Source organism: Columba livia, chromosome 3, assembly GCF_036013475.1.
Source record: "Columba livia isolate bColLiv1 breed racing homer chromosome 3, bColLiv1.pat.W.v2, whole genome shotgun sequence".
Lineage (NCBI taxonomy): Eukaryota > Metazoa > Chordata > Aves > Columbiformes > Columbidae > Columba > Columba livia.
Genome location: NC_088604.1, coordinates 36,723,528 through 36,743,537, shown reverse-complemented (window position 1 = coordinate 36,743,537; position 20,010 = coordinate 36,723,528). Strand labels below are relative to the sequence as shown.

The 20,010-nt window shown below is 39.9% G+C and overlaps 1 protein-coding gene across 18 annotated transcripts in view; it reads left to right on the top strand.

Moving 5' to 3' along the window:
• Positions 1-11,786, top strand: part of SNAP91 (synaptosome associated protein 91) — a 67,157-nt gene extending 55,371 nt beyond the window's left edge. For 10 of the 18 annotated variants that reach the window (XM_065056424.1, XM_065056426.1, XM_065056425.1 and 7 more), the window contains 8 exons: positions 424-573; positions 1,925-1,955; positions 3,360-3,471; positions 4,353-4,376; positions 6,538-6,621; positions 6,692-6,796; positions 9,007-9,107; positions 10,382-11,786. In XM_065056424.1, coding sequence (XP_064912496.1) covers positions 424-573; positions 1,925-1,955; positions 3,360-3,471; positions 4,353-4,376; positions 6,538-6,621; positions 6,692-6,796; positions 9,007-9,099 — 599 coding nt within the window. In that variant the 3' untranslated portion in view covers positions 9,100-9,107; positions 10,382-11,786. The remainder of the gene's footprint in view (positions 1-423; positions 574-1,924; positions 1,956-3,359; positions 3,472-4,352; positions 4,377-6,537; positions 6,622-6,691; positions 6,797-9,006; positions 9,108-10,381) is intronic. The other 8 variants (XM_065056440.1, XM_065056434.1, XM_065056428.1 and 5 more) reach the window with 5 other exon arrangements.
• The last annotated feature ends 8,224 nt before the right edge of the window (positions 11,787-20,010 follow it).

Here is a 20,010-nt window from a genome sequence, read left to right as displayed (position 1 = left end):
ACTGCCACAGTAATTCTGACTGGTGTTTGCTGCAAGATGTTCATTTTAAAAGCCTTTAAATGAATATCTCCTGACAAATGTGTGTGCATCTGACATCTCTCTAATGATGGCTGTAAGAAAGACTGTGTCATGTGGAAGTGGTGCTATATATATGTAGATTCAATTCTCCGATTAAACTCCTTTTGGCCATGTCCTGTCATATTAGTTATCTCTGGTATAGCTTTTTCAGGATTACTGTACATTCAGTGTCTAGTAAAATGAAATGCATGCCCTTGTTGGCATTACTTTTAATGTCAAACTGTGTTTTGGTAAGACTTGTGACATGGTTGTCTGTGCTGTATTTGTTGGAGCAACAGCAAAGTGGCAGGTAGTGTATTTCTTACCACAGCTGCTGTTTCTAACCTGCTTTCCCTTCGCTTCCAGTGTTTGATGGCCTAGGTGATCTTCTTATGCCAACTATGGTTCCTTCTGGTCAGTCTATAGCACCTTCAGCCACAGCAACAGTTGCCCCTTCGGCAGCAAGCAAAGGCCTTGGAAGTGATCTGGATTCGTCTCTTGCAAACTTAGTAGGCAGTAAGTGACAAGTTTCCATTTTAAGTGGTGTGGCGTACAACTGTGTTACCCCTCTGTGGAGCCAAATACCTGTCTATTTTAGCATACTCTTTTCAATGTCCTCCTGTTTCCCCGGGGACATGGGAGAAGCTATAGACAGGAGTAAGGCTGGTGGTCTGGGGTTGTAACATGTCCTTGTTTGTGCCCAGGATCTGAGCCAAATAATGGGGTGTTTGGGAAGTATGATTTTTACCATGTGAAAGTCCCAGGTACATTCAGGGCACATCAGGCTCTTAGTGAATGTGCACCTGTGTAATAACAGATGGAAAGGTGAAAATTGTCCAAGACATCTGATAGCACTGTGGAATTTAAGCAGATAAGCTGGTTGACACAAATAGCTGGCCTTTTGCAGCAGGATGAAGTGTGCACCACAGCCAAGAAAACACCTTCTCTCAGTGTACTTTCCAAAACAAGTTTAAAATGCTGAACAAAAAAGTGTTCCCTTTTCTGCAGTAGGAAAAAGGCCCAGAGCCTTTATAACTAGAGATCAGAAGCTCTATCCTCCTAAAAAACCTAACAGAGGCCCTCGTAGGCTAAGGTATAATAATATCAAGAGTTCTACTCTGGAGGCTTGCATAAATGGAATATTCTGTTAGTATATGTAAACACACCACAGCAAAAACATAACTGATCTTATGATGCATATTCTTCTGTTAGGTGTGGGTGGAAACTACTATGCTTAGGAGTCAACAGGACTCTCAATCACTCAAAACCTCTTCTGCAAGTCATTTGGTATATCCAAGTTTGGGGGACAAAATAATAAACTTAGTAATTTGTGACTTACAGGACTTGTACTGGTCATTTAAGAAGGGTATTATTTAAAATTTAGCATAAAACTTCTCCCAAAGAGTAATTAAGGAAACTACTTGGAGTTCCCATGTATGACAGAACAGATAAAACAGTGCAAAAGTTCAAAGTAACATTCAGATTTATGTATATGTGAAAAATATTTTTTTATTTCAGTATGTATAATAGGGAGCAGAAACTAGTGTTGTCATTCGTGGTAAATAGGTTTGGTGCTCTTAAATAATTAGCATTTTGTAGACCTAAATATATTGATACTTTGGTCTGCTCATGGACAAAAATGGCTTCCTCAAGCATAGGACAACTGCAGGGCCCCTCAGAATTGTCCTGAAGAAAGAAGTAGATGTGGCCAGTGTTCTGGTGCTGTTTAAATGAAGACAGCCGAAACTTCATTACTCTGCATAACCCCATGTGCAATGAAATGTGAAGTATTACTTTGTCATGCTTTAGTTTACTAAGCACATGACTTTTTTTTTTTTTTTAATTATTTTCTCCTTACAATTTTCAGACCTTGGAATTTCTGGTACCGCATCAAAAAAGTGAGTCCAACTTTGTTTAAAAAAAAATAGTGTTTAACTCTGCTGTATAGACTTACATCTATTTCAGAGTTTATTAAGAATCAATGAATTGATCATGTGCTCCATCTGCCCAAAACATCAGTTCCAAAAAATTCTGGAAAAAGTATTCTATTCTATATAGGTTAACTGAATAATTAAGTTTAAATGTTCCTGACATAGCTTTTAAACTTGCTGGATTTAATCTGAGTCTTGATTATTTTTTTTTTTTTTCCTGTAGATTGCTGTCCTTATGTTGGAGAGCTGATTTCCAAACACTTTAAAGTGAACAAATAGTCCAGATAATAAATTGGAATGCTCTCATCAGTAATCCAGGATAATATGGAATAGTTTCGTTATCTTTTTACAGATGCTGGATGTGCTTCTTGTGTAGGCACCAGAATACCTGTAAAATAGAAAAGTAGTTCATTCCACACAGTAAAATGATTATTTTTTGCAAGAAGAAATATTTACAGCATTGCATTTATTTTTCAGTAACTCTTCTTAATCTAACCCAGGGGTGTCAAACTCATTTTCACCAGGGGCCACATCAACCTCATGGTTGCCTTCCAAGGGCTGAATGTAATTCTAGAAGTAGTTACATTTCTGTGGTCCTAAAAGTGCATTCGGCCCTTGGAAGGCAACCATGAGGCTAATGTGGGCCCCGGTGAAAGAGTTTGACACCCCTGACCTAACTGCTCACTTCTGTGCTGAGTGGTCCTCTGTGCACAGGACCAGTTTGTGATGAGTGTACTTCAAAATGTGTTTTCTCTCTGTGGAGATGATAGGAGGGATATGTATAAACATATCACGAGGTTTATCCCCAAAACTTAGCTTCCATCAATCTACTTAATTCAAATGGTGTATCTTTTTCTGCATAGAGCGGCTTCTAACAAAACCTGGTTTTGTAACAGCCCTTTTATTGTATGAATGACATGTTTCTCTTGTATCTATCAACTTTTTTCAGAACTGAATGCTTTCCTCCAGCTGTCTGAGCAAGATTTCCAGCAATGAAATGACCTTTCAAAGACTTCTAGCAGGCAGCTCTACTGCCTGGTCCCAGTAGAATAGGCAGTAGCAGTCCCTCTTCCTACTTTGCAAGGGTATATGCAATAATACGTTAACTTCAGTCAATACTAAATAAAACTTCTCTAATTTTCACCACAAAGGCCATAACCATGTAACTGACTTTAGTATAGAGTGTAGTGGTGTCTACCACTAACAACCCTTGAAACAGAGCGGTACTAAAAGTGTATCTTTCCATTAATAACTTAAACTGCATACGCCATAAGCTAATGTAGCGGCAAGCTTAATGTTAATATATACTTTAATTGGTTTTCATTTTCATTGTATGTAAATAGCAGCTCTGTCTGTCTTCCTCTCTATTAGGGGAGACCTTCAGTGGAATGCTGGAGAGAAGAAATTAACAGGAGGAGCCAACTGGCAGCCAAAAGTAGCACCTGCAACATGGTCAACTGGTGGTGTCCCAGGTGGTCCATTGGTAGGTGGTAAATCTATCAATACCACTCATATTGAAAACTCAATATTTTACGAGACTATGCAAGCATACGTGTAGGCACTGCTCCTGTCTACTTCAGCTAAAGAGTTTGTTTCTGTATAAATGGTATGATTGTTTCAGGTCACATATTTATGCCAGCTGTAAATCTGATCTTAAAAAAGTCATTGAGTTCAGGTTGATGAAAATACACTAGTGTATGTATCTAGATGTTACTCTATATGTACATGTAGTGCCCGTGGACATTTTCCAACATGTGGTTAGCCATATCGGTCTTTCCAGCACCAGCCCCAGGTAGATTGACCCAAAAGCAATGGTATTGATGCAAAGCTGAAGTACTGGAAGGAGAGAAAATAAAAAGGTTTTCCTCAAGCTTTCCTGAATGAAGTAAATCAAAAGACCACACAGTGTTGAAAAATATTATTATTAGAAATTGGTAGCTTGTTTAGCAGAGTAAAGCTGTCTGTTGGAAGACTTAAGATTGCCCTGTAAAATGCATTAGGTGGCACTAACTTTGAGAGAAGAAAGTTGAATTGAGCTAAAAATCTAAATTGGGCACAAGAGCAACTTCATAATGAGTAAGCTACAACACTAATCTAAAGAGGGATCATACCTCTTCTCATCAAAGCCACACATGGCATAAACCAGCCTCTGTTTGATGAAAATTTGGCTGAGAAGGGAAGGGAAGGAAAGGACTGTCAAGGGGGAGCATGACCAGTTCAGTTCCCTGCTGCCACGGACGGATGTTAATGTGACACTAAGCATGTTCCAGCTTGTTCCTTAGCTTTAGGGAAGAAACAAAAATATCCGAAACTTGGTACTTCATTTAATGTATTAGTTGTAATGTCAACTTTTTTTCTTAATAGAAAGGATGGGCAATACTGTACAGTGTAAGTGAATTTTTTTTATCTCGTATTGTACTTACTAAACCTGAAGATACTAACAACAGCTCACCTGCACTACAGTTATTACTGCTGGCTTAAAACTAGCTATAAGCTACTTAACATGACTCTTGGACTGTCTGTCCAGCTGACAATTCTCAGGCAATATGTTCAATATGGTAATAGTGATTAACCATTTCTGTGCTGTAAGCTTGAAAATAATGGCTTCAAACTGTCTTTGCTTTACTTGGATGTGAACTGTCTCATGACTTGTATTACATGAAATTTCTAAATTCTGTAACATCAGCCTGATCTTGTAGTGATTTTATGATCCGATAAGTAACTAGCCTTTCTGGAAAGCTGGGTGATTTTGATAGTATTTCATGAAACACAGGTGCTATACTTATTTCTTCACAATCACACACTTAGGTATTTTTTGAAACCAAAGAAAAATAAATGTGCAGGTAAAATAAATGTGGAGACCAAAATTAAGCTTTCCTTCATGTCACGGTTGAACCACTTAAGTTTTGGTCAGTTTTTCCCTTCCTTGTGACCTTTCACTTTCTGGATTAAAATCAGCAGAATTTCATAAAAACTCATTCCCTCAAGTGACCCTAGTGCTTTGAGGCAAAAGCAGATTCAGTTTGTATGGCCATTTTTCTTGGCATCTGCCTAACTGAATTTTGAGCTACAATGTGTTCCTGTGGCTGTAGTCAGATCTCACTGCATCTGATGTCATTAATCCATATCTTTCTATTCCCTGCTTTCCATATCTGAGTGTCCAGATGCTGGTTTCAGTTTGGGGACAGCTGTGCTGCTAGCACAGTACAGCTCGCTATTGAAAAGCTCTCCAGAATACTTTCAAACTGAAAAAGAGGTTCATAATTATTAGCCAGAAACTGTAGGGTGTTTGCCGATTGATGAATCTTAAGTTTATCTTGACTTGTTGCCAGTTTCCTAAGAAACTAGCGTATTTTAGTCTGGAAGCAAGGATCAACCAAGGGCACTAAAAGTAGCATTCGCAGAAGTGGACTGTGCAGTAATTCCAACATATCTCCAGAGACGTGCTGTGCTTTGAGCTGAAAATGTGCTAGCTGCTTTCCAAGTGCAGTGGGATATAAGTGACTCAAGGTAGGTGATAAGGATGTGGAGACTCAGGCATGACCCTACAGCTTCTGTAATAACTTGAGAAATTGTGCCAATATACTTAGGCCACACAATAGCTATAATGAGTTTCCTAAAAAATCCTACCAGCATTTTTAAATCCCTTCCCTGAATGTTTCCTGCCTCTCTTGAGACTTATTAGTAAATTGGATTGTGTATACATCTGTAAAAAGGTGAGACTTGGATGCTTTCAAGGCCATAAGGAGACTCTGTGCATGAGAACTTACAGACAAGGAAACCAAAAGGATGGATGTGTAGGTTCTACTAGATCAGTGGGGTGGCCTTGTTCAAAGATGCTCTTGTGCTGTATATCCAGTCAGACTACTAAACTAACAGTTCTATCTTCCTGAATCCTAGTGAAAGATTACCTTTTTCTTTTCTTGTGCGATTTGAATGAAAACCATAATAAGATAAGTATGTGAATAAAAAGTATGACAAGATAAACTAAGCTCTCCCTAGTAAAGTATGTAACGTTTGCGATTGTGGCTTAAGTGTATGAATTTATTTTCTAACTGAAGTGAATCTAACTGAATAATTTTTTATTTTTTTTTTTTTAATTTAATTGGAAACTAGTTATAGCAGTGGTCTCCCTTAGCTTTACAATCTGCTTAAGCTTTTACTAAAACACAGTGCTATAACAACTGCTATGGTGTGTTGGCTGTTAAAAATTTGGTTTCTTTCTTATGCTATGTAGAAGGAGGAGGAAAGTACATCTTTTCTTGGGCCTACTTTGAGTTGTATTCAGTAAATGGACTCCATTAATGAAGAGAATGGAGTCCATCACCCTTGCTTTCTTATGAAAAAGCAAGCTGAGCATCAGTGTAAGGACTCATTCAACTCTCTTATCCTTTGAAGCATTGTGGTTTTTAGGTTAGGTATTATCTGCTACGTAACAGTCCTAATTTCCAGAACAACTTTGAAAATGCTAGAGACTTCATGCAGTTTCCAGATGGCTACTGTTACAGAGGTTATTATATTTTTTTAATTTTTTTAAAAAAAATTATAGACAGGAGCTGTTCCTCCAGCAAGTGCTGTTCCTGCCGCAGGCGGTACTCCACCTGTCCCACAGCCAGGAGCAGCATTTGGAATGGTGAGTCTCTTTTGTTATGCTGCTCTCCTTTCTTCACCCAGAACGCTACTCACACTGCATTAATTTACAGCCTCCAGCAGGCACAGGCGTCCCCATGATGCCCCAGCAGCCAGTTATGTATGGGCAGCCTATGATGAGGCCACCATTTGGAGCTGCCACTGGTCCTGGTGTACAGGTAAGTATTACCACTGGATGAAAGTTTTAATTGCTTTACATTTCTCTAGAAAGTAGCTTCTGTGGATGCATTACCTCAGTTCAATTCTAGCCGTAAAACTGTAAAAGAGATTTCTTACAGTATCAGCTGCCTGCCTTAGAATAATACAATTGCTTAGGATGGAAAAGACCTTTCAGATCATCAGGTCCAACTGTAAACCTAACACTGCCAAGTCCACCACTAAACCATGTCCCTAAGCACCACACCTATGTGTCTTTTAAGCACCTCCAGAGATTGTGACTCAACCACTTCCCTGGGCAGCCTGTTCCTGTGCCAACAACCCCTTCTGTGAAGAAATTTTCCCAATATCCAATCCAAACCTCCCCTGGTGCAACTTGAGGCCATTTTCTCTCATCCTATCACTTGCTACTTGGGACAAGAGACCAACACCCTCCATGCTACAACCTCCTTTCAGGTAGTTGTAGACAGCGATAAGGTTTCCCCTCAGCCTCCTTTTCTCCAGGCTGAACAGCCCCAGTTCCCTCAGCTGCTCCTCATCAGACTTGTGCTTCAGACCACTCACTGGCTTCATTGCCCTTCTCTGAACTCTCTCCAGCACCTCAATGTCTTTCTTGTAGTGAGGGGCCCAAAACTGAACACAGGATTCAAGGTGCGGCCTCACCAGTACTGAGTACAGGGGGATGACAACTTCTCTAGTCCTGCTGACCACACTATTCCTGATACAAGCCAGGATGCTGTTGGCCTTTTTGGCCACTTGGGCACACGGCTGGCTCATGTTCAGCCAGCTGTCAGTCAACACCCCCAGATACTTTTCTTCCAGACAGCTTTCCAGCCACTCTTCCCTGAGCCTGTAGGCTCATCTGGGGATGTTGTGACCCAAATGCAGGACCCAGCACTTGGCCTTGATAAACCTTATATAATTGGCCTCAGCCCAGTGATCCAGCTGGTCCAGATCCCTCTGTAGAGCCTTCCTACCCTCCAGCAGATCAACACTTCCACCCAACTTGATACTGTTTGCAAACTTACTGAGGGTGAACTTGATCCTCTAGTCCCTATCGCTGATAAAGATATTAAACAGAACAGGCCCCAGTACTGAGCCCTGGGGAACACCGCTCATGACTGGCTGCTCACTGGATTTAATTCCATTCACCACAACTCTTTGGGTCTGGCCATCCAGCTAGTTTTTTACCCAGCAAAGAATAAGCCTGTCCAAGCCAACTGCTGACTTGCAACAGATCACATGAACCACTTTGATTTCATTTTTTTTTTTCCAGTTCTCTTGTGCAAGACCAATGGAACAGGTTAGAAAAGTCTCCTATAGCTAACTACATCCAAGATTGGGTTTTAGGGGACGTTTGAATAAAGCTCAAAATGAAGCTGATGGACATTTCTATTCTGTTCAGAGCTCGTCAACATTTACTAGAGCTGCACTCTGCATACTCCCTCCCAGCCCACCTAGAGCATTTTTCAGAAAACTGACCTTCTGCACATGAACAAGCTTAAGGTCTCAAGTTCTTTAATGACAGTAAATGCAAGTTTACCTGGTTTGAACTGGTAGCTTGCTGGGTTTCTTCCAGTGCAAAACACCTGGTTCCCTGAGCAAGGTGGGGACAAGGGGAAGAAAGGTCAGGATGGGAGAATCGTCTGGTTCCATAGTGAAAAGTGTTGCATGGAACTTGCAAAACCAACCCTTTCTGTAGAATAATGGATGATTTTTATATCTACCAAAGGAGGCACGGAGTATAGTATAGTCACATCTCTGGTACACTTCAGGCTCTTATTTACACTACTAATGTGGAACAACTTGCACTTAAATGTCAGTTGCTGGGATTTTCACATGTACTCTGCAGCACGCACTCTGCTTATTCTGCACCCTGATGTTTAACATCTAACAAGTGCATAACTTCTCTCTGGGCTGATGATCCTAACAACATTCCATCTTACAGGGAGAAAGTGATTTGAAGCTATGCTAATTAAAATATGTGGTATCTATAGCCTTATGCATTAAACCAGCCAAACATTGTTGACATTGTAGTAATGATGGAGTCTAAACAATGCTTGAGCAAAATGAAAGTAGGCTGAACTTTTAGAAAAATTAGAACTTTGTATGCTTGCAATGTGCTTGTGTGGGAACCAGCTATATCTACCTAATGCTTGTGTATCCCTGTCTGCTTTTTTTTTCTTCTGCCTTCCTGGCTGCCGTCTGTTAGCTTTCTCCAAGCCCAACTCCTGCTACTCAGAGTCCCAAGAAACCTCCAACAAAGGACCCATTAGCGGATCTTAACATCAAGGATTTCTTGTAAACTATAAGGTATTCTGTGACTGCCTGCCTAAGCATGTTATGCTGTGGTACGTGTCCGGCACACAGATGTTGATTAGGCTGGTAGATTGAATATGACTGTTCAAATTGTAGCTTCAGAGATAGGTAGAAACATGCGCTGATAATGTGATGGTTTAAAAAAAAAAAATGAATTCTCAGTCTTAATTTTAGCCTGAAACTTGACTTTTGACTACTATTTTTGCCAAAAGTAACAACCAGGAAAAATTACCTTCAATCTATAACTTCCGTTTTTGCCTTGTTTCCACTTGGTCCAAGGGTTCACATTTTTTCTTTTTTTTTCTTTTTTTTTTTTTTTTTTTCTGAAACTAATACTGAAACAAATAGAATCATAACAAGGTAAAAATACTGGGTGCAAAACTGCTGAAGGGTTGTTCCAGTCTAGTGTGTGGAGGTAGATTTGGTATCATAGGTGTGAAGGGATCAGAAGAGGAAGAACTTGCCTATCCTAATCATCAAGAGAAGGTTGTTTGCATCTCTTAACTGCTGCCAGCTAATGCTCTCCCCCCGCCATACAGTTTTTCAAGGCACTGCTTTTCTGGATGCTGAGGCATGATGTCCTGAGCAGTGCCATGTAGAACATCAGTGGGGAAGGAAAGAGGAGTAAATAAAAAGGAAAAATGAAGGAGAAAAAAAAAAAAATGGAAGCAAAAAATCAGTACTACAGAATGGAAGGAAAAAAAAAAGGTAAAAACATTATGTGAGGGTTTTGGAGTAGGATGTGAAGAGGGCCAAGTAGAAACATCAGATTGAACACTTAAGCCAATTAAAAAGTAATATTGCAGAAGTAGGCATTTTATAATTAAGATTGGAATAACTTGCCAGATGAGGAGAGGACAATCATTTCATATCTTTAAAGCCTTCTTTGTAAATCCCTTTTCTTTCTTCCTATAGCTTAATTCTAAGACTTATTCTGTGCTGGAGTTACCAGCAGTGGATGAGATCAGGCTGCTCTTAGTAGGCACCACCCATTACCTCTTTCCCATTCTCCAAATTCCAGCCCCGGGAAGGTGTACCTGGCACATGGTGAAGATGTCCAGGCATGGAGATGCACCTTCATTGCTGGGACTTGGGTTTGTAGTAGACAGGTTCATAAGTGTCCGTAGGAAGACTACTGCTTCATTAAACACTGATAACAACTCCTTTGAGGTGTGAAATAATGAGCAGATTTGGTGCTCTTTCTAGAACCTGCTTTATCTAACTCATTATTCTGGTTTTCATCTAATACTTTTTTTTTATATTCACAGCTGCAGTTTTTCTGACTGAACGATAAAAACGTGAGTTTGGAGTCTGAAAATGGATGCTCAGAGTTTCAAAGTGAGCCACCAGTACCAAACCCAGCGCTTACTCAGACTTTCTCTTCCTCCTGAAACGTGTAGCACAGCTGTGAAAGTGAACATTAGGAATGTGTACTACCTTAGCTGTTATCCCTACTCTCTCGAAATTTGTGTACTTGGGTTATTTGTGTTTTACAATTTAAACAATGGATGTATGTTTCTGATGCCTTCTAGTGCTTTTCTGAACCTATCCTACAGGGACAGATTATGCAGCTGTTGTTTGGTGAGCCATTTGGAGCGATGTCTGTGGTTTTTGAAGGTTTCAATGTATATAACTTTTTGAGGACACCTAAAATTTCCCTAGGACTCAATTTCCCCTTTATCTGTTACAAAACATAGTGTGATAATACCAGATAGTAAGGAAAATACTTATGAAATTGTGTGGAATACATTTTTTTTCCAGTCACAGGAATCTCAATTGTCGTGAAAAAATGTTTTATTTTTGTGCACTGTATATGTTAAGATAATTTAAAGTAATATAAACTTCCAAGTACTTTTTCAATGATTTACCAAGAATGAAAAATCATATCTGAAAGAATACCATATTTATTGCTGTTTTTATTTTGAAATCTGTTTTAATTATTTAAGATTTTGCATTTAAAATTGGCATATTTATCGGTTCTTGCTAAATGCACTGAAAAGAAGTAAAGGGTCCATTTCTCTCCATGTAGTTGAAAAAAGCAGTCATAGTTGTGCTGGCATTAAGGAATTTCAAATACGGGAGCACTCTTTGGTATATCTGTAGTCAAAACATTACAAGTGATGTTACTCATCTCTGTTCAGTTCTTACGTACATCTCTTAATTTAGTGCTTTCCTGTGTATGCCTTAGGCTAGTGTTTTCTCCATTGCCCCGAATGCGCTGTGAGTAGCTTTTGTACTATTGGTGATTAGATTAAATTCTGATCCAGAGATCCATGCTCTTTACTGTACATACTGTGTTTCTTTAATTTTTATTTGTTCTCATACTGTTTCTGCTGATGGCTTGGCATAAGATCTTGATTCTTCAATGAGGTCACTGTTGATCAGTGTTACAAGTGGCTTGGCAGTTCTCTGTAAAAGCATATTGGGTTGGAAAGATATTCATCTGAAGTCTTTCAAATGAACTATTTAATCAATGTATGGTACCATTAAAAGTGGTTGTATCTGAATTTGCTGTGGGGATAACATACACCGTGATGGAAAAGTTCTATAAAAAGCTAATTTCAAAATGGCTCTTCTTTGTATTTCAGTTTAAAAAAAAAAAAATAACAAAAACAAAAAACCCCAGTGCATGTGTGCCCTCTGAGATGCAATAAACACCTTGATCAAAGTAAATATTCTGTTGCCGGTTTCATGATGACTGAGATATTGAACATAATAATATACTTTGAGAGGGGAAAAATGTGTTTAGGTCCTGACACTGATTGCTGATTCTGCTGCACATTGCTGATCTTTAAGCAGTACAGGAGAGATCCATACAAAGCCAGGTTGAACACAAAGCCACAAGAAAAGTGGGGAGAGCAGAATTCTCTAGTTTGACCTATCACACCTCAGGAGGCTTCATTAAAGCTCCCCATCTCCTTAAACTTGAATAATATTGGAACTGTGAAAGTTTATAATACTAGTTCTGATTTCTTTCCTATGAGGTATCATTCAAGAGCTTATTGAGACCTAGCACAGCTATGGTGCTATAGGAATTGCTTGTGCTAAGGTTCATCTTATGGCAGGATAAAAGGAGGAGAAAACATTTCATAAAGTCTAGTAAATTAAAGCCTTTCTGGTATGAGGTGACTAAGTAGACACCTCCTTGACTGAGTAACAAAATGAAGAGATGAAGCAGCACTGAATGCCAGCGGTTGCTTAGAAGTACTCTATAAACAATAAAACACTGAAGTGACTCAAGTATGCTCTGGTAAGATTTGAATCTTGAATTGGTTTCCAAAGACATTTCCAAGATGTCCAACCAGCAGGGCAGTACCATTGCCTGAGAGGTTTTTTGATTAGTCATTTTGGTTTTTTACTTGCTACAACATTGATATTCTGAATCTCTCAATTTTGGTATTTGAAAAGTTGATTTTTATGCATATTCAGCCTTAGGATGAGTGTCCTGCTGAGTCAGACTGTCCTAGATTATAAATTGGTAAGGCTCAGCAAATCACTGTTTTTTCTCCCTATTTGAGCACCAAGACCTGAACAAGGTAACTGCTCCCCCTGAAAGGCTCATGGTGCTCTCAGGCTCCGGCTGATCAAGTCTTGCCCAACCTTCCTATGCACTGTGTGCTGCCGGACACAGGGAGTGCTTGACTTCTTACCACTGTATTGTGCGTGCCTTTGCAAAATGAGGACAGCGTTTCCAGAGGACAGTCATAACCAAACACAGGATGCAAATGTAGTCAGAGCAGTTCATTGGTGTGTCGTTCTAATTAAGATAATGCAGAACTACTGAATTGCCAATGAATGTTCTCTATAACAAACTTTGTTTATTTCTATAAGATATACTGTTACATGTTTTGAGAGGCAAAACATCAGCATGAGGCCTTTTTCTCTGGCAGGTACATGCTCTTGCAGTTGCCTTTCTGCAACATGTCCACAATGCTTGGTCCTTGTTCTTGTTTAGTATACGTCTCATGGCCAACAGCTTTATGCAAGCCTGTCATACATGCAGCATTTGACAGATTGTGAGGAAATGGAAGCGTAGAGAGAAAGCAAACTTGGTGGAAAAGCAAGAAGCTTGCACACTGTAGGAAGTAAAACCAGTCTATTTCCCCAGCATGCTGAGTAGGGCTAAACAAAAGTGAGTCTTGTTCTCCCCATCACAAAGGAGTTATAAAATCTGGCTTGCAAGGAAAACAAGTGGTTGTCTCCTGGCCTGTAGATGAGAACATGTTCTTGTTACCATCTGAGTTTCATCAATCAGGCATGAGTGCATCTGTGTCCTGTAATGACTAATCATGTCTCACTACAATCTGTAGAGTGGGTGGGGAGGAGGGCTCCCATCTGGGGGAGGAAGCAACTGTCTCCTTTCCCTGCATTTTTCATGAGGGGAGGACAAGTTTCAAGCAGCTGATATGGCCCTTCCCCAAGTTCTTGCTATTCTGCATGCTGACTTATTAGAAGCTGGCACCTCTGGTCACATGAGATATTTGTAGCTCTCCTTTAAGCCTTGAGGGCCTTAGGGGTTGGTAAATACCTGCAAAACACGAGCTCAGCTTATTGTAGATGTTTGAACAAAAAAAAAAAAACAAAAAAAAAAAGATTTTTTTTTTTAATGTTTGGGGCTAGCACTGTCTGTCATTTGTCTTCTGCATTCATTTGTCACTCATTTTAACTGGCTTTATTTGAGATTCTTAGCTGTGTTATATAATATTTGCCTTTCAAAATGTACTGTAGTTTGAGTTGAGGGCTTCCGGATTGATGCTGGTGTTTCCCTAGGTGAAAGCCTGGATGGTGAAAACTAAATAATTGTTGTCTTCCCAGATCCTGAGGACCACCTTAACATTTCAGAATGGTTGCAAAATCAGGTGGCTACACCAGATTTCCATTCCTAAGATTTAGTAAGGCAACTGAAAAATCTAATAAATTGCTTTTAAAAAAAGCAAGCAGGAAAGTCTAGAGCAAAAACAATAGCTGGGGGGGCAGAAGGGAAAGATTTGCTTTGTAAATGCATATAAGACTTCGGTAATATGAGGTGCTACTTGCTGGTGGGTGACAGCATCTAGTTCATGAAATGTCCAGTAGTGACAGCTGACATTGTTTTGGGGAACAAAGAGTCCCAACAAATTTTAATGCCTAGAAAAGCCACCTGAAACTTCCTATGGTAGAAGCAGTGGCAGTGATATAAAGATAATACTCTGAGTTACTGATCCTGCTCTTCTAGAACATTAAGTATATCTGAAATTTTATTAAAAGATAAAACCTTTTTTCCATGTATCGTATATTGCTGGTGCTGTGAGCAGTGTGGGAAGTGGCAGACGTTGAGTGGTAATGACAGGACAAAATAAGAATTTCAGATATGGGATTACAGAAGGAGAGAGGCTATACATATAAATCTTGGCTCCTAAAGATTCACCACCTCTTCCCTTTGCCTTAATTAATCTGTGCAAATGATATGGGTAGCAAAAGCCTGATGCTTATTCTGTTGCCAAGACATTTCTGAATGCAATAATAAGTGTAAGAATAGTTGTCTTTGGGAGTTAGCAAAGGAGGTAGAACTGAAGCAAAAACTGAAACAAGTGAAGAAATGTGGGGAGCATGGGAGTTACTTCTACTGCAAGGACTAAGGTGAGCAAACTTCTTCCCTGGTGTTGCAGGGAAACCTGTGAAGGGTCTGGTCAATGTCTGCCCTGCAACAGCACTGTGAAGTATCTACATCCAAATGTTCATGGTTGAACACAGTGAAGTCTGACCCATATTTTTGAAATATAGTTTAGTATGACAGAAGAAATTTGTCAGTTTACCTCTGTATCCACCACACCATCTTTTTGAAGGCCTTGCTAAAGCACTTACCCACTTTGTTGGAAGCAGGCATTTCATACCACTAAGTGCAACAGCAGCTACATTGAAGGCATAATGCTACATGAAGCTACTGTAAAGATGCAAAGACCCAAGAAACCATGATCTCAGATGAGAGGCAAAGCTGCATCAGTCTTTCAGATTTAAACCGGTAGCTGAGGACAGGTTAGCTATTAATGATAACTACTCAGAAGGTGGTGGGATCTCTGTTATTTAGGGTAGGAGGGATTCTCACTGGCTCTCTTAAGAACATAGAGTTGCTCCTTCCCATAGTCCTTGTCTGTAATTCTGCCCATCCAGGTCTGGGAAGAGGATGCCTGTGTGAGAGTGGGGATAATATTGCACTAAGGAGATGAAAGAGAAGTAGGCTGGGATGGATGCACTGGGAATGGTGTGGGGAACAGACACTGCTTTCTTTGGGTTGTTGTTGTCTGGAACTGAGGGAAGGGGTGGACAATGGAGCAGTGGGGGAACAGCCTGACCACAGGGAGTGAGCAGGTCTGTGCCCTCAGCTTTGTAACCTACTGCAGGTGTGCAGCTTGAGTGTTCAGTGTCATCAAATAGATTTTTGTGCACAAGAGCAAGGTACAGGTGCAAGCAGACACCAAGCTTTAAAAGAAGTGGTATTTTATACTCTGTGTCTGTGTATAAATAAAGGGGATTTTGTGAAATACTGCTCAAATGTGAGGTTAGGAATTCTACAGTTAATCACAGGACTAAGTTTTATGTATCTGTGATGCGTCTGTAATTATACCCTATCAGTCTGGATTCATCAATCAAGAGAGTTTTTAGCAATTCTTCCTTACTGGAATAAGCCCACACTAGTTCCAACCAACTGAAAGAGCAGTTTCAAAACTCTGAAATTTGGCTTTATTCTGAAAAATCAAGAAGAATAAATCACTTCTCTTTTGAAACATGGAAAAACCCAATTTAGTAGATTAGCAAAGGAAGAAACGGTGAAAAGCAGTAGTATTGAAACTAGCAGTCTGTGCAAGTAAGATTATCTTAGTGTACAAATTCTGGCTTAGGTATCAGAGCATCTTTGAATCTACTGATGTCTTCTGAAACTTTGCACTAATTATCTTAATTTGGTCATAGGGCTTCAGCCACTTTGAGGTTTTGGTCTTTCAGTTTTTATAGGACGAACCAATTTTAGCAGCTATTTCTGTGGGCATGCCTTTAGGATAGAGCACACCATTCCCTTTGTGCTTGGAAGAACAGGTTTCCAGCAATGTATTGAAATCACCACTTCCCAGCTCACCTCCACTCCACTGTGTCGGTATCTAGAATCTATCCAGCATCCTTCCTGCTCAGGGATGGGAAAACACACCAGACTTTGCTCAGCCCTGCACTTTATGGGACATGAGCTGTCCTGATTTAGAATGTATATTTAAATATATAAACATATGTGTAACTAAATATATAAATTTGCAGGCAGATAGTGGCTTTGCTTTGCTGCCTGGCTTCTGTGCCACAAGCACTGCAGTTTGCTTTGTGTTTCTTCCTGTGAACCTTTGCAGCAGCATGACTGAAACACTTTCCTGTAGCTCAATACAGTGTCCTCATTTCAGAAGTTATATTGATGGAAATCCAGCTGCTTACCTTATTATGATTTCTTGGAGATCTGGTTGTGCAGGCTTTGCTTATAGAGCCCTTGTCTCCAAAGCAAGTCATACCAGAAATTTGCATCTCCCTCTGAAAATATTTGACCGTCTGTAATGCCTGTAAGATGGTTAAAATATTTTGCTCTCTAAAGCATGGGCTGGGCCCAGGCAGGGAGAGAGGTAAGGCAGCATTTGATACACCATAGCTAGTTTTTAATTGACACAAAAGCTCCATTAACTCTAACGGCACACACATCACCCAGCACTGCATCTGTTTTTGTGCATGGGCTGTTTTAAAGCATCTTCCTGAGCTTACATGAAATTAAATTATGCTAGTTATTTGGCTAATCATTCATTCATTTATTTTCCTCTCTAAAATGTCTCTTCATATTTTAAAATCCAAGATATGCGGGTGAAATCACATTTTTATTGCTACAATACTCATAAAGACTAGAGAGAGGGTTGATTCGTATTTATTAACAAAGAGACCATAGAAAAAATACTGGGTTTTTTTGAAGTAATGTAAATAAATGACATACTGACAGTAAGGAGATTCTCTATTTAAATGCTCAGCTACTATTTAGGATTGTAAGTAATAATTATTAAACTAACGTGTGTATAAGTCTGTAATGCTCAGCACACTATTCAGTGTGAGATACTGCTAAGTAAACCTCTTTTTCCTGAGCAGATCTGTAACTGTGCTACTAGAGGTCAGATTGTACTTATTTCTGTGTTGGCTTATGCCTTCTTGGTTTCTGCAGAACCTGTATCTTTAGTTACCTAGAAAAAGTTCACCTTGTAGTTCCAAAGCAAAGTATTAATTTTCTGAAGATTTTAAAACATAGCCTGACAGATGATGTTCATGATGGCTATTAACATTAGGTTTTGGTATACACATCTTGCATATATGTAATCAGCACAGTGAAATGTAATTTAGAAAACAGTTACACTATTCTGTCCACTCAAAACACAGTATTTTGTATCCAGGATTGATTTCCCTAGGATTTCAAGAGCCTGGCAAATATTGATTGTAACAAAGTAGCTCATATATCTGTTAAAATATTTTGCTTCTTTAGACACCTGGCTTCATGACTGATCATCAAGATTAATTCTTATCCTACTCTGTTATTTAGCCTGGCTTGTGGATTTTTCAGACAACATTTCTGCCTTTCTGCCAACATTTATTGAAGGCTGGATTTTAGCCATTTGTGCTTTAACAGCTTTTAAAAATACCTCAAAGAATTTGCTAATGTATCACTTACAACCTTCATCTCTCTTTAGATGAGGATTATATACTGAGAAATGGGCAAGTCATCTACGTTTCATTCAAATCCAGATTTTAGAGGAATAGAGAAATGCAAAAGAAATGCAAGCCCTGGGAGCCACAGTGATACCTACTCCAGCCTGTATCCCACAGACACTTTCTGTCTTGAGCAAGGAAATTCCCCTGTCTCAAACCTGGAACGTTGCCTTTGTTGTGCCATTACCCCTTTGGGGGCTAATATAGGAACAACTCTCATTTAACATGTTAAGTAAAGCACTTTACACTAATGTAGTATCGCAAGTGGTTGGTCTGGAAATCTTAAAATGAAGTAGCTGGTCTTGTGTATGAACTGTGTACAGCCAAGTTCATTATGACTTTGTGTGAAGACCCTGTAGTGGATGTGCTTCTCTCACTTGATGACCTTTAAAATAGCTGGTAGGCTTACAGAATATTATTTTTCTAGTTGTATAGTTCAGCTTTCCAGCCAGGCTTTGCCATTTGAGATGTAACTTACAGTGACAGGAAAGTTTAACTGCTAAGTCCAGTATTTTGATAGATCTGTCAGAGATGGAGGATAGATGCAACTAAAATGAAATTATTTTCCCCAAGCCAAACTGGAGAGCTAAGCTGAGTCAATCTACACTATACTGGAACAGACTCTTGTGAGAAATACAATATTTTTCTCTTGGCCAAGGCATTTTATTGCCAATATAAAAGTTCTGTATAACTGTGCACGCTGTTTCACTTAAAAGTTGGCTCTCCATTACAGATAAAAAAGACCAACACAGCTTGCTGCACTCCACTGCAAAGGCAACGCATTCAGAGCATGTCTAGTTTCCACTTTAAGACTGCTGGGCAGGATCGTAAGATAGAAATCGTAGAAAACATAAGGCAACCTACTCTGTTCCCCTGCTCTAAAGCCAAGGTTGTGTAATCCCCAACAGATTTTTCTAAAAGACCTCCATCAATTGCAACACCACAGCCTCTCCAAACACCACTCTGTGACATCACCACCTTCATGCTGAGAAAGCTGCTGCTGCTGTATTACCTGATTCGTCCTCGCTGTGCATTGAACTTTGATTTCTTCTGCCTCTGGAGATACTCCCACTTTTTTTTGCTGCAGCAAAGGTATTTGAAGACGGTTACCATGGTCATTCTTCTGTTTTATGCCCTGTGTCTTCTGTAGTTTTCTAGATATCTGGTCAGTCTTGGTATCCTCTGCATTATCTTCAGCTGGTCTGCACCTCCCGTGAAGGACAGCATCCAAAACGGGACACAATAGTGGAGTGAAGGCATACAGCAAAGACAGCAGGGCAGAGGGGCTCTATAGGAGACAGGACCATACACCCTCCCTCAGCCCTTTGAATGCAGCATCCTCAAACTCTGTTCCTCCCACGTGTGGCTTCCTTGGGTCACTGGCAGGAGAGACAGAAAGAATAAGAAGCTGCAGGTCTCTGGAGGGTGATGGAAGAGGTGAGGGAGGAGACAGGGTGGTGTGTGGATACAAGATGGGTGTCTCAAATGCTGTGGCAGCATCGTTAGCTCCTCCTCAGATACCATTTGAGTATCACATTTACGATCACACTACTATGTATGTAATGTACAGTTATATATACACATAATGTATTCACTAATGTACCATATATATGTATATATACACATGATACACTTGATACCTATATTTTCAGCAGGGCCTCTCAAATCTGCTACTGTACCTTCTTTGTAACAAAGCTGCTATGTATGGGTTGGAAAAATGTAATATACTTTGTTTGGTAACTCTAACTGGTTTTTCCCCACCGTAGAGCTGGTTTATCAGCAGTTTCTCTGGGTTGCAAGCTGGAAGCTGCCTGATACACAAGCCTGTGGAGCAGTGTGTTTGATGGGAGATGCCCTACTGTGCAGGTGGGGGTCAGCAACAGGGTACTTGCTTGCAAGACGGTGAATGTACCCATCTGGGGGGATCTCCCAATGAATATAATGATGCCAGTAGATGGAAATGACAGAAGGGAGAATTTTAGGCATGTCTTGAATAAAGGTGGTGGTGGCATTAACAGATTCAGAGTGCAGGTTTATTTTCTTTGCTAGCTGAGCTGCATTCACATGCTATGAATGTGTAACAGGCAATGGGGAGAGGCAGAACATGGCTACCAGCTGTAATGTGCCCATGACACAGGTCTGA